The sequence below is a fragment of the Pyrus communis genome, chromosome 1 (assembly GCF_963583255.1).
Source record: "Pyrus communis chromosome 1, drPyrComm1.1, whole genome shotgun sequence".
NCBI lineage: Eukaryota > Viridiplantae > Streptophyta > Magnoliopsida > Rosales > Rosaceae > Pyrus > Pyrus communis.
In genome coordinates, this window is record NC_084803.1 from 5,127,545 (window position 1) to 5,141,488 (window position 13,944).

General features: G+C 36.1%; 1 protein-coding gene across 1 annotated transcript; it reads right to left on the reverse strand.

The window, feature by feature from the left end:
* Positions 1-2,184: 2,184 nt before the first annotated feature.
* On the reverse strand, positions 2,185-4,332 carry LOC137715087 (patatin-like protein 2). Its single transcript, XM_068454312.1, has 7 exons — positions 4,198-4,332; positions 3,607-3,788; positions 3,326-3,515; positions 3,039-3,200; positions 2,649-2,951; positions 2,356-2,528; positions 2,185-2,245 (listed from the first exon to the last, which is right to left on the reverse strand). Exons 1-7 carry the CDS (start codon positions 4,330-4,332, stop codon positions 2,185-2,187), a joined length of 1,206 nt encoding a protein of 401 aa, XP_068310413.1.
* Between the last annotated feature and the right edge of the window lie 9,612 nt (positions 4,333-13,944).

Genomic DNA, 13,944 nt, shown 5'->3' on the forward strand with positions numbered 1-13,944 from the left:
AAAATTTACGCGTTATATATAATTTGATTCGTATAAGGCGGCGATGCACATTAGCAGTAACTTAAGAAGGTCAATTCGAAGGCCAAAAGTTGCTATTGTGGTTTGATCTATTGGCCAAATGCAAAGCACTTGTAAGAAATAAAAAATTGGTCTACCATTCAATTATGTCTGCATATAACTTCAACTTGATGGTAAAGTGATGCTGCATAATTTAATCAAGTTGTATATTTTCATGAGTTTTTCTTGTACTTTGATTAAGGGAGTTGTAGTATTTTGTTGTCCTGTCAGTAACCTTATACTTCAGTAATACCAGAATCATTGTATGATTCTAATGCTCCTGTCAACAAGGAAGAGGAAAATATTTTGGTATCTGTTTTTTCATACCATGTATCACTCTCAGAAAATAAAATTTTCCAAAAAATTATCCAGCTTGATTAAATGTGCCCTGCAGTAACTTGGAGGCATATGCTTCTCTTTTAGCATACCACATGACTGGTATACCTAAGTTTGGCGCCAATATAACTGAAGCGAAAATTCACTTACCAGTTAATTTTTTCTGAACTTGCTGAAGTGATGATTCAAAACTAGATGTTGTGAGTGGTAGAACTTCCAGTGGTTCATAAGTATTTAAAACCATTGTGTATATAAGCACACTATGCCGCAGTGAGTTCAGTGAATTTTATAAAGAAAATATTGAAGAGCGAAGAATCACAATGACTCTATTAGAGGATTTGTTCGACAAGATTGAAGGATGCAAAAATAAATCATAAGATTGCAGTATGTTCATAAGATTGATGAGTCTGCTCCAACATATAAGCTGTTTTGTTAGCTATACTCCAATCATTTACTGAAGAAAAAACAAGACCCAACTATGTGCAGATCAGGGAAAAACTGAAATTCAATGAAGAAAACGGATCGACAAGACTCCTGATGTAACAAATTCTAAGACAGTTAATTGGTTAGAAAGCTGACCTTTAGAATAAGCTGCAACTAGCCTCACATTGCAGGCCTTGATTTGTACTGCTGCTCATGAGTCATGATGCGGCAGGTGTTGAATAATATGAAGTCCCACGTCAGAAATCTTTCAAAATAATTTTCAACTTATCTCAAGTGGTTCCACTACTACTTGTACTGAAAACTCACACTTGCCGGACTGTACAAGCCATGTGGTTAATTTAAGGACAATATCGGTGTTGTAAGTAGTGCTGACCCGCCTCTCTGAAACTGCAGGTTTTGTTTAAGAACCAAAAGGAAAGCCATCCCTAGTGATTCATCTACAATGCTTTAAAAATGCTGTTAAAAAAACAAAAAGAAGTCCATCCCTAGTGCTCCATGTTCAATGTTTTCTTGATCATTATGTCTAACTGATTAATTTTTGTTCATGTCAGATGCTGTGCTTTGGGGGCGTTCATTTGAAACAATAAAGGAAGCCTGTACTTTCTGACTGACTGCTTCGTATATATTGATGCCAAGAAAAACCAGTTCTTCATCCCATGGGATTGTTCATGGTACTATAAAAAATGCTCTAAATATATAATATGATTCACTTAATTTTTGAAGTCTCTGCACAGTTAAACTAAGTTTGTGGACTTGTTGGTAAAAGTCACATTCCAACTTGACTAATACAAAATTATATTAAAACTGTCTCATTCCAACTGACCAAATAGTCAAGCTAATTTGTGACAACGTGTTCAACAGTGATGCATCTACTATTCTGCCCATGCAACATTCCCTTTACAGAAAGAAAAAAAAAAAAAAAACCCTCAACCCTTTTGTTTAAACAACAAGCAACAAAGTGCCAAACGAGAAAAGTTCTTAAAGTTGAATGTTGTAATTAATCACTATATCTAGAAATAAACTAAGAAGAGTTGGTGAATTTATGGCTGTTTTTATCGAAAGATCTCCAAGAGGCCGGTCTGGGTACATGGATGTGCATAATATAAAACAGAAATATTGGCAAGTGGACTCAGAATTTTTTTTTTACTTGGAATACTTTGAATTTTATTAATGAATCACTACATAATAATAGATGAACTAAGGAATACATTTGCCACCCCACAATAGGGGATTTATTCGATTACATAAAGAATATTAAAGAATCTAGTATGTTGGATCAAAGGATCATTAGCTGTGTACACAAAGATTAAAATGTGTTTTTGATGAACAGTTGGGTTTTGCAGTACATTAACCATGTGGCGACTTTGCAAGACGAAGCCACTTCTCTTCAGAGAGTAGTTTTGCAAACCTGCAAAATCATAAGTCACAATATTTAAAATGTGGATGAGTTATAAAACGGAAAAATTTAGCATATAGATTGTGGAAATATATATTATGATTAATATATGATCTGTATACTTTATAAGAGCTTCTTCATTAGTCTCATGATTACAAGCTTCAAATTTGCCCGTATCTAAATTAACCCTAGAAACAGGTTGTTTCAATAGGCCTTCACCAACTTTCACAAGATTGTCCAAATTCCTCTCTGTTGCTATATCTACAGAAGATACGTCCCCACGCAGCTTGTCATCCTGCATATTATTATTATTATCATTTAAATGTAATTTGTTAATAAATCTGAACCTTCAATCTTAGTCTCGACTCCATTATTTTATCATGTTATTAGTCGAATAGAGAGAATTAAAGTATACCTGAATTCGAAGGTAGTTTTTCTCAGAGTGAAGGGCTTGGAAAACCACAGAAAGGTTAAGATCAACCATATCAGCACTTCCTTGACTGAAAACATCGATGATCGGTGTTGAGCCTCCGCTGGTTAACCAATTCAATACGCCCCATTTAGCTGCATTATGTGCACTATATTTCAATTCAACTTTTGATGAGCCAGTTCCTAATGATATGACTAGATATCGTCCATAGTCCATAGGTTTGATAGGAAAGAAGTCCGGGCTCCCCTTGATTATTTGCTTTGTCACTTCACCAATAGCAACTAAAGTCTGAAAATTGTCTTGAAGTTATTTTGCTGAACAATATTATTATAAAAGAAATTAATATTCGTTATTTGATGCATTTATAATATGTACCGGATTATTTGCAGCCACCCCACCGTCGATAAGGTTGAATTCTCTAACATTTCCGTTGTGGTCTTTGGTTTCAAAATAATGAGCTGGAAGATAAGTTGGTGCTGCTGAGGTTGCAATGCATATGTCTGAGACTAAGGCATCAAAAGGTGGCTTATGTTTCGCCTGATCGAGCACCCAAGAAAAGTGCATGTTATAACTCAGCAACAAACATATATGTACAGCAAGGCATGTAAAGGTAAAATTAAACCTTGAGAAGAAACTAAAGCGGTGAAGAGGAGAAAGTGAACCTCAAAGCTAGAAAATATTGTTGGCTGGAGATTTTTTATGTCGAATGTAGGAATGACAACATTAGTCAATGTCTGGTGCAGCTTTTTTTCACCAAGCTTTTGCCTAACCAAGCTATGTAGATACTTCCCATTGTACTTTGGTCCTGTTAGACGTTTGATAATCTTTGCAATATGAGGAAACAACGAACGACTATCAATTGAAACATTAAACTAAGATTAGTAACCAGGAAGTATTTATATCCAAAAATGTTGCAATATGCAAATTAGTATGTAAACATTACGTTTCTTGGGGGAATATTTTAGGGCTCTCAGTAAGGTAGAAGTCCTTTATATCTTTGGCAGCAAATAAAGGACGGTTATTCTCATCTGGAGTAGTTAGCATGGCAGTCACAAGACCACCAGTACTTGTTCCTGAAATCACATCAAAATAGTCGGCAAGTCTTGCATCCTCACCATCCAGCTTCTGCAACATGATCCACAACATAAATATAGATAAGTAATTAAATTGATATACGACATTAGATCCTTTTGCAACAGTTCTTAATAAAAAGTAGAGAGTACTAACATTATAATACAGATGGTTAACATGTGAACTGGATAATTATGCTATGTATACTAGCACATGCATGTTAAAGTTGGAGCATCAGACTCAAAATTGAATGGTAACGTTTGATTGAGAAGTCTTGAATTTTATGTCTTGTGATGCAAGGCTTAAAAACACACAGTGAGGTTATGTATATATCCTCAAAAACTAGCAATGCATACTGGATGCATGATTTGCACATGAGTTTGTATCTTGTGAAATGAAGGTCGTATAACATTTATATCCATATACTCCCCGCATAAGATAACCTAAGATATTCATATTCTACCTGAAGCTCGGATTCTAGGAAAACAAGGATGGTTCCTGGGATAAGTCCTCTTATTCCACCCCCATCAATGCTTAGAACAGTGATCAGGTTTCCATAAGTTGGGGGCTGAAGGGGAATGCTAGTGGTTCTTTCCATGACACCTAAGAGTTTTGAACTGCTGCTGTGTGTATAAGAGAGCTGAAGAGAAAGAGTCTGAACTAGTAAAGGCTTTTAGACAAATAGCTAGCTAGAGTTCTTTGGCGAATTTTCCTTTGAGATAACTATAGGTATTTATAGACTCCCTATTACACTCCAAGATTCATCCAAGTTAATAGATCACATGCCCCCCCAAAAAAGTGATTTAATAAACAAGAATGTCAATGGATGTATGCGATTCAAAATTGACCCGGTTTGTATATTTCTTGGATATGGTTTTAGCTGAACACGGCATGTTTTCTAAACAACAAAAGGATATATAATTAAATAATTGTTCATATGTAGTCCAGCAATGCCCTGTGCTAAAGAAAAAAAAATGTTCATTGCCCTCCTATCTAGGTCACGGACAAACATATTTGAGAATTCAAGAATTGTAGGTGAGACTCCAGGAGAATTGTAGGTAAGAGTGATTAGGTGAAACAGTTGAGGTTAGCAAACATACAGGAAACAGCTTGTTAGACCAAACCTCTGCTAATGAAATTTGCCTCACCTCCAAAGGAACCTCCATCAAGAAAACTACAACTGCTCTAGATTTTTAATTACTAAATCCGTTTCTTTTGAACGGACAGCATTCTATGAAGGAATCATGATAAGATTGATGCTGCATTCAAAGGTTTAGTAGAAAATCATATCATATAACGTGCTACAATTAGTTTGATTCGCAAAAGGCGGCAATGATCAACAGGTTACTAAATCCGTTTCTTTTGTGCGGACAGCATTCTATGAAGGAATCATGATAAGATTGATGCTGCATTCAAAGGTTTAGTAGAAAATCATATCATATAACGTGCTACAATTAGTTTGATTCGCAAAAGGCGGCGATGATCAACTGGGGCATAGCAGGTTTATAAGCCAATTAGGATGAATAACAGTGGCACATATTAGTCTACAGTACTCACACGAAACCAAGAATAATGGTCTACCTATGTATCGCTTTATCATGCAAGATGTAATAAAAAGATGTATGGTATCTCAAGGAAATGTTCACAATTTACTTATTCTATGGTCATATGTTTCTCTGTGCCTTGGGTAGGATAGAAGTTATTTATCTATAACCTATCTCGCACTCTATTATATTGTCAACATTTGGATCCGGATCATCACTGCATCGTCTTCTTCAATACACAGTATTCTATAAATAGGAGAAGAAAAACATTTTGCTTCACTTCTTATTTTCCCATACCATATGTACTAGTTTTTCCCCTGACTATAAATTTGGAATTTTTCATACGTTTACTGGTCATTCATTTCCTGGCACATTCCGTAAGCTAAAGTTTTTAACTGAGCATGGTTTGCAAGCAAACTATATCAGAGAGGTAATTAGCTGTCAGAGGCTAGCTGAAGCTAATCCCTCCACCTCAGTTCCTCATCGATTAAGAATTCACTGCGTTTCTAATCTTATCCGGATACAACAAAGTTACTGTAATCCTTCTTCTAGTGCGCTGTGTAAATAGGATGGCGGTATCTTGTAATTGTATTAAATACTCTTGCATAACTAACAAATATTTCTTTTCTAAATTAAGTCTCATTCAAGATTTTGGCCTTCTCATCATTTTTTTCCGCATATGAAAACAGCTGTAACTTAATTATTTGCCCTAGGGTAACCGGAAGATATAAGAACGATATGCTGAAATGCTAAATTCAAGATTTGTACATATATGCAGTCCAAATTAGTGCAAGCTTGTTCAAATTTTTTTGTAAGTGTCAGACAATCATCATGCATGATGAATGAACTGAGAATAAAAAAAGGATGCGCAGATGCAAAAATGCCATAATTAAGATTATGGCATGGTTAACTGAGTCTGCAATAATATACTACTGAGGAACATATTTTTTTCTCCAGGTGGATCGCCATGCCGAGGAAAAAATACGTATCACACTGTACATGAAATATCAAACTCAGAATTCCCAGTCCATGGAAAATGTTTGACAATTAATTCGTTTGAGATTAAAAAACTTTTTTTTTGTCTTTTTCTTTGTCAAGTCATAAAAAAATTGAACTGGCAGCGCTGGGGTTCTTAGTTACAAGTTGGTGACATATTCCATTGCGTACGTGCACGATACTAATATTCAAAACTATAACTTTTCCTTCTATATTCTTATGAGTTTGAGTTCGAGAAAGAAATAAAATATACTGAGTTTTTACTGAAGTTGCTCTCTTCTCAAACATACATAGCAGCCATAGAAGAAAATCATATAGGACGACTAGTCTTAGTTCTTGAACTGCAAGTTATCGTCGTCAAATGTTGGTAGCAATCCAACAAGTTTTGTAACGAAGCTGGAAAATTCTAAACATGCAGAAAAATTAAGCCATCGCCAGCATCATTTATTGAATAACTTTTTCTTGTGCCCAAAACATAAGAAAATAAAGTTTCAAACCATCCAGTATAGGTACTTATAACATATAGAATCCAAAACTCTTACTGTATGAAAGGGGCCTGTGGCATATATGATTATTATTAATTTGAGAGTTTGCTGTCCTACAAATTTGGTCTGCCTTCTAATTCTATCTCAATTAGATTTTGTTGCATTAGTTTTTATTTTCATGTCATCAAAGCTGCCTCAAAGTGATTTATTTGTGATACTTTTATTCATACTAACATGCATCACAAAGTATTCACAATTTGATACAAGTCATACTTAATATGCTACTGGTTTCCTCGATGATGAGGGTTGATCACGAAGGTGCTTCTCTTGCGAAAGCAGCTTATTTGTCGACCTGCATACTGTTCAAATAAAATTTATCATAGGACAGAGGTTTATAATCAACAAGCTAGAATTAATAATTTCACACAATTTATACGAGCCTGTTCATTAGTCTCATCTTTGCAAGATTTTCCAAGTTCTTCTTGGTGGAAACATCAACTAGCATCTACCAAGATTACATTTTATACTTATTTCAGCCATTCCATTTACTAACTAGGCTGAATAATACATAATAAAATGAAGCTACGGATTGATAATAGATGACTGATTGAGCAGTTGATACCTGAATTCCAAGGAAGGTAACAAAAAATTCAGATGCTAGGGATAACTACAGACATACGAAATTGATATCTACACTTGCTCGAGTTAATACATCTACTAATGGGGTAGAAATAGAATGGTCATTTAGTAACTACCCAAGCACTCCCCATATCTGGCTCTGCTTCATCCGCACTATACGTACTTCGCGTCCAATTCATATAATCCCAATTGTAAATCAAATTTGTGTAAGCCACACCGTTAATTTGTTAGTTTCCCAAATTTGAAGGCCACTAATTAATGACGAACATTGGTGAATGCAAAGCTTGAAAAGGCACCGACGTCCATAAGTGTGCATAGAAGGGTGTCTTGTAGGGTGTTTTGTTGTACTGTAATCAGGATATTAACGATTTCCATAATTATGAGAAACTATATGATATGGGGTATGTTTTGTTGGGGTGTAATCAGGAAATACATGATTTACAAAAACCGAGATTTACAAAGTTAGTACTGAAACTTTTCTCCCAAATAATTTCTCATCCATAGCTGTTGAGAAGAATTGTAGTTTGTAGAGAATACAAGAAATAATGAAAATATGTGTCTCTAATGTTCTAGTAATGTTGGTACTCTAGCAACTCAATTCATTACTTTCCTCAGTTTCTCCTCATCTGTAATAGCTAATAAAATTTGTAGAAATCTAAGAAGGGTTTCTCTCCTTAAGACTCTAATCTGATATTTTTCTTGACATGTTGCATTTCCTAGTTTCACCTGTAAATTCGTTTGTCTTTCCAAGCTGCACTTATATTTTTAATTTCCTACCTGTAGTATGAATGAAGAAATGCATGCAAATATGAGTGGCTAGAAAAATCGACTGAAAAAAATCCAGATTCGTAAAAATATCGGCACTTGTAACATGTATTTATATGTTGTTTTCCCAAGCAAAACAAATTGGCATGCTTTTGGAGTAGATCCAATTAGTAAAACATGTATCAGAGGAGACAGGGCCAACAAAACTCTGAAATACCAAGCATCAAGAGTTAGAACATAAAATGAATGAAATTTCATAAAATGATATACTTAATCCTTGTCGCATCGTTCCAGCATACACGATTTTCTGGGAAAATTGAGTTTTGCCTCTCAAATTATACTTTTAAAAACATAACTAAAGTGAGAAAACATGGCAGAACACCATTCGTATGTGTCTTCTATACAATCCAAATCAAATGTTGTGTAAAGAAAAGAAAAAAAGAAGAAAAAACGGTGATTCGGTTTAAGATTAACTCATTGACAGAAAACAATCCAAATTTTCAAAATTCATATTTTAGACTAGATTAAATTATTAAAAAAAACATCAGTGAAGAGCAATAAACAGACATTTTATCGACAGGTCATATACTACCTACTATTCTGTAATTATGCCATCAAAGAAATCAGAAAAGGGTAGTTGAGTGTACCTTCGAACTCAAAATAGTGTTTTGCCTTGCATTATTGCATTATTCCACTTTGAAACTCCTAAAAGGTCGAATGTGCGGTAATAAAAGAAGCCTTGCATTATTGCATTGTTCCACTTTGAAACTCCTAAAAGGTCGAATGTGCGGTAATAAAAGAAAACGTAATAGACATTGAGAGTGAATCTCACATCAAGGAAAGGTGGACCTTGTATATGTGCGTATAAGTAATTGGGTTATTCTTCATATTGTCAATTAGTATTATGGTGGAACCTTAACTTTCTTCATAGTATCAGAACGGGTTGTCTCATGTATGCTCAACGGACACATTTGCTTCACGTCACCCGATTTGTATGTTCAGGTGTTAGACTTGAAAATTCTCCACACATGAGGAGACGTGTTGAGAGTGAATCCCCCATTAGGGAAAGGAGGGACCTTACATCTGTTTATAAGTAATTTGGCTACTTTTTATATTGTCAGTTGATTTTATGACGGAATCCTAACTTTCTACAATAGAGGACCAAAATTGCGGGACTGCATTGTTCGGCTTAACAACAACAATAAGATAAAGGAGAATGACATATACTTGAAAATGGTGCATCTTAAGCAACGGAAAAAAGAAATGAAGTATCAGCAATGGAAATAAGAAATCAGAAATAAGATTGAAACATAAACATAAAATTGTAAGTGATACATAGCTTAATTGTAAACCGTGGTTTCTTGTCAAGCATCTGGTTGTATGAGTACAGACTTCAACAACTTGTCAACAGATGAGCCCTTACCAGTACTTCGACTTCCACAAATTCCTCTGCTCCCCTTTAAATGTACCACCCACAAAACTAATGAAAAGATACGGACATATTTGCGAGCGGCATTTGAAACAAAAAACTGCAAACTAAAAGTAAATATCGTGTCAGCCCAATTTGATTTTTGGCAAATATGTATGGCACGAGAAAACTCGGAATTTTGTATCATTAGTACTTAAACTGGTTTCGTGGATTTTGATATGGTTTGAAGAAAAATGCAGGTTTCTGTGTAATTGAATGATAGAAGAAGAGATAAAAGTTGTGGGGAGCCCTGATGATGTTTTGGCGGAATGACTTCTTATGCGGAACTCTTATACGTTACCCTTATGCGATACTCTATGCAATTACAATATGCATCGGAGAGATTTTATGTATTTTTTATTAAATTTCTTTTTAGGCATCTTTCCTTGAAGCATTGGCATGTACTATTTGGTTGTCAATCGAAATCAAACATCTACAAAAATAAATTTAATTTTAACTAATCAATATGAGAAGTTATTTTAATCATAATTTGTATCACATGACAAATTTGTTCACGAGATACTGATGATTTAATCACAACTTAGGAGTTGTATATATAGATGTCAAATGTAGTATAGAAATATGTATACATATGTAGATTAACTCAGCTGACCAAGACAACGTGCTTTACCATTATCCCCCGCTAGGGGTGCAACTCGGACGTGTTGGTGGGTTGGAAGGTCAACCCAATCCTAATTCAACTTTTACAATTCGGGATTGGGTTCGGGTTGGGTTTTAATATGATTCATTCGGGCTCAAATTTAATTGGGTTTAGGTTTACTTGGGTTGGGTCCGGGTTGCCCAACTTTTTCAAGTTTTAATCGGGTTCATGCAAAGTTTGAATTAAAATACAAGAAATACCAAAGCTAGTACCAAAAGAAAAAAAAAAAAAAAAAAAAAAACACTTCATTGTCCAAAGCTAGTACCCAACTCAAGTCTTGTTGAAGCTCCTGCAGAAAAACAAAGCTAGTACCCAACCGGACATAGATTACAAGCCTCCTTCAAGCAAAAATCAAAGTGTGGCTGCCAGAAAAGCAATTGCTTTCCACAACTCCATGCATTTTTCTATCATAATCTATCAAAAGTCACTAGTGAATCCTCCACGAAGGTGCAAAGGTCATTGAGAAGCATGTTGCACAGCTCAACCCAATCAGGTTTGGTTAATCGAGTTGGGTTGGGAAAATGATCAACCCAACGAGCGGGTTATAACTAAAAAAAACCCACTTGTTCAGGTTTAAAGTCGGGTTGGACATGGGCGGGTTCGAGTTGGTCCAACCCAAGTTGCACCCCTATCCCCCGCCATGACCATCGCATTGCCATTTGTTGGAAACCAGTCACTAAACCCTAGCAAGTCACTTCGTATCACAAGTAATCATGGTTACATAATGTCAATGCCAGCCTTTCTTATTTTCCTTGATTCAAGGCCTTTAACTTGTTGATTACTTCTTAGTCTTGTGTTTGGTGTAAATCACCTTAAATTAAGGAAAGTATGTGTCCTAGGTTTACCCGGTCTCTAGGGTTTCATGTAAAGATGGTTGCTTGTAACCATTTACTTCCTTCTCCTACATATATGCCCTTTTACATTCAGACTCTTTTTATGAAATAGAAATACACTTTGAACCTAAATTTCTATATGGTATCAGAGCAGTGTCATCCTTGACTTGTCTCTGCCCATTTTGTTTCCGCTGTTGTTCTTTTTGAGCTCCAGTAATGGCTGAAGAAAGCTCAGTTAACCTTGAGGAAGATAGCTCTTAGGCATCCCTTTTGAGTTTCTTAGAGGTAGAGGTCAATACCAACCAACTTCTATGTTTAGTCCTGTTGAATGAACTAAATTACCTTCCATGGTCTAGGGGAGTTTCACTTGCCTTAGGAGGAAAGGGAAAGTTAGGGTTCATTAATGGAAGTGCTAAAGCTCCAGATTCTTCTTCCTCAACCTATAAAGCATGGTTGTGCGAGGATCAATTCGTCATGTCTTTGTTGCTCAACACTATGGAGAAACATGTTGTTGAGATATTCAATTACTCTGAATCCTCACAAGATTTGTGGAAATCTATGAAGGATATGTATGGAAACCAGAATGATTATGCTCGGGTATTCTAGTTGAAAAAGGATATTGCTTGCCTTCAGCAAGAAAGAAAATCTTTTGTCCAACATCTTGGCAGTTTGAAGACTATGTGGAATGAGTTGGACGTGTACCTCCCTCACACCACAAATCCTACTATTCTTCTTGAAAGAGCTGAAGAAGACAAGATCTATCACCTGCTTGCAAGTTTTAACTCAGAATATGAGGATCTCAGGAGCCACATCTTAATGAGTATGAAATTACCACCATTCAAGACTGTTTGTGCTACAGTGCAGCGTGAAGAAGCAAGAATGAGGGTGATGAATATGGAGTCTAATCTCAAGTTACCAGAGGCTCGAAGCTATACTGTAAACCACAGGCAGCATGACTCCAAGGTGTACAAAGGAAAAAACCCTCACTTGAAGTGTAAGTATTGCAATGTTGTTGGACACACAGAAAAAAAGGTGATGGGAGCTACACCCTGAACTAAAGCCCAAGTTTAAAGGCAACAGGATGCTGACTCAAAAACATTCATTAGTTGTTTCTTTCAAGGCCCAACATGTTGCCAATCATGCATCCAGCTCGCTTACTCATGGCACAGTAGACTTCACTGCTAATCATGCGGTCCTTATCAATGAGTTTGCAACTTATTTGCTAAGTAAAAGGCATGGATAAGCTACACTAATACCGAAGAATGAAGAAGACAACCACACCGCACTTCTTGGATAGTTTGCAGGATTCCTAGCTGATCATGAGCATGTTTCACGAGACAAAGCCCTAGGTATCCTCAAAGCATTGTCAACTACACTATAAACTAGTGTTAATTATGATTGTTAGATAATTGACTCGGGTGCCAGAAGTCTTTAAGATTGTGGAACCAAGAACATTTCAAAAAACACCTTCTTGCCACATTGGAAGCATGATATGGTTAAAGAGCTAAACGTCTTGGAGGAAAACAACACCTGGAGCATTGTCAAGTTGCCTCTAGGAAAGAAGGCAGTTGGAAGTAAATGGATTTGCAAAACTAAGCTAAAGGCTGATGGTTCCATAGAGAGACACAAAGCCAGATTTGTGGCTCGTGGTTTCACTCAGAAATTTGGGGTTGATTACAAGAAAACTTTTGTCCCTGTAGCTAAGATGAATATTGTAAAGGTGTTGCTATTAATTGTAGTCAATTGTGGTTGGTCTTTGTAACAAAAGGACGTAAAAAAATGTTTTCCTCTACGGAGAACTTCAAGAATAAGTCTACATGCAACCTCCACTGGGTTATACTCAAGTGAAAAATGGAATGGTTTGCAAGCTACACAAGGCGAATTATGGATTGAAGTAGTCTTCACAGGCTTGGTAAGCCAAGCTAAGTTTTGTGTTAGAATAAGTAGGATTCACAAGAAGCAATGTTGATTCCTCCTTATTTATTCGAAATAGTTCAAGTGGCAAACTTTTGGTTCGTATTTATGTTGATGATCTTATCATCACTAGTGACAATGATGGTGAAATTGATGCGTTGAAACACTCTTTACACCAGACATTTTCCATAAAGGAAATTGGGAGATTAAAGTACTTTCTGGGTATTGAGATGGCCACATCTCACAAAGGGTTATTTCTCAATCAAAGAAAGTATGTTGTTGATCGGCTTAATAAAGCTGAGTTCTCTGATTGCAAGCCTGCCATCATACCTCTTGACAGTAAAATGAAGATTGACTTGACTAGAGAACCTCTTAACAATATAAGGTACTACCAAAGATTGGTTGGCAAGCTTATATATCTCACTATTGCACGCCCCGACATTACCTATGTTGTTAGCCTAGTCAGTTAGTTCATGCATGGTCCCACAATGCAACACCTTCAACTTGTCAAACGCATTCTACACTATCTCAAATGTTAAATGGATAGAGGCGTTCTTATATCAAAATATCAGTCCACTGAAATCAATGCCTACACAGATGCAGACTGGGCAAGTAATCCCATTGACAGAAAATTCACTACAGGATATTGCACCTTTGTTGTGGTTAATCTTGTGACATGGAAGAGTAAGAAACAACAAGTTATTGCTCGGTCCAGTGCTAAAGCTAGGTATCGAGCAATGGCAGCCACTGCAAATGAATTAATTTGGCTTAAAAGCCCTGTTTCAGATTTAGGGTTCTCAAGTAAAGCTCCCATGTCCCTCATGTGGGATAATCAAGATGCCATGCACATCGCAGCCAATCATGTCTTTCATGAAAGAACCAAGCACATAAAGGTGGATTGCCAT

What these genes read in the sequence shown, in the direction of transcription:
- LOC137715087 (XM_068454312.1), bottom strand. Translation starts at nt 4,332, where the DNA reads ATGGAAAGAACCACTAGCATTCCCCTTCAGCCCCCAACTTATGGAAAC. An exon ending in GGGTGGCTGCAAATAATCCG is followed by an intron (nt 2,952 to 3,038) that starts GTACATATTATA and finishes GACAATTTTCAG; the next exon opens with ACTTTAGTTGCTATTGGTGA. An exon ending in AATGAAGAAGCTCTTATAAA is followed by an intron (nt 2,246 to 2,355) that starts GTATACAGATCA and finishes ATGATTTTGCAG; the next exon opens with GTTTGCAAAACTACTCTCTG.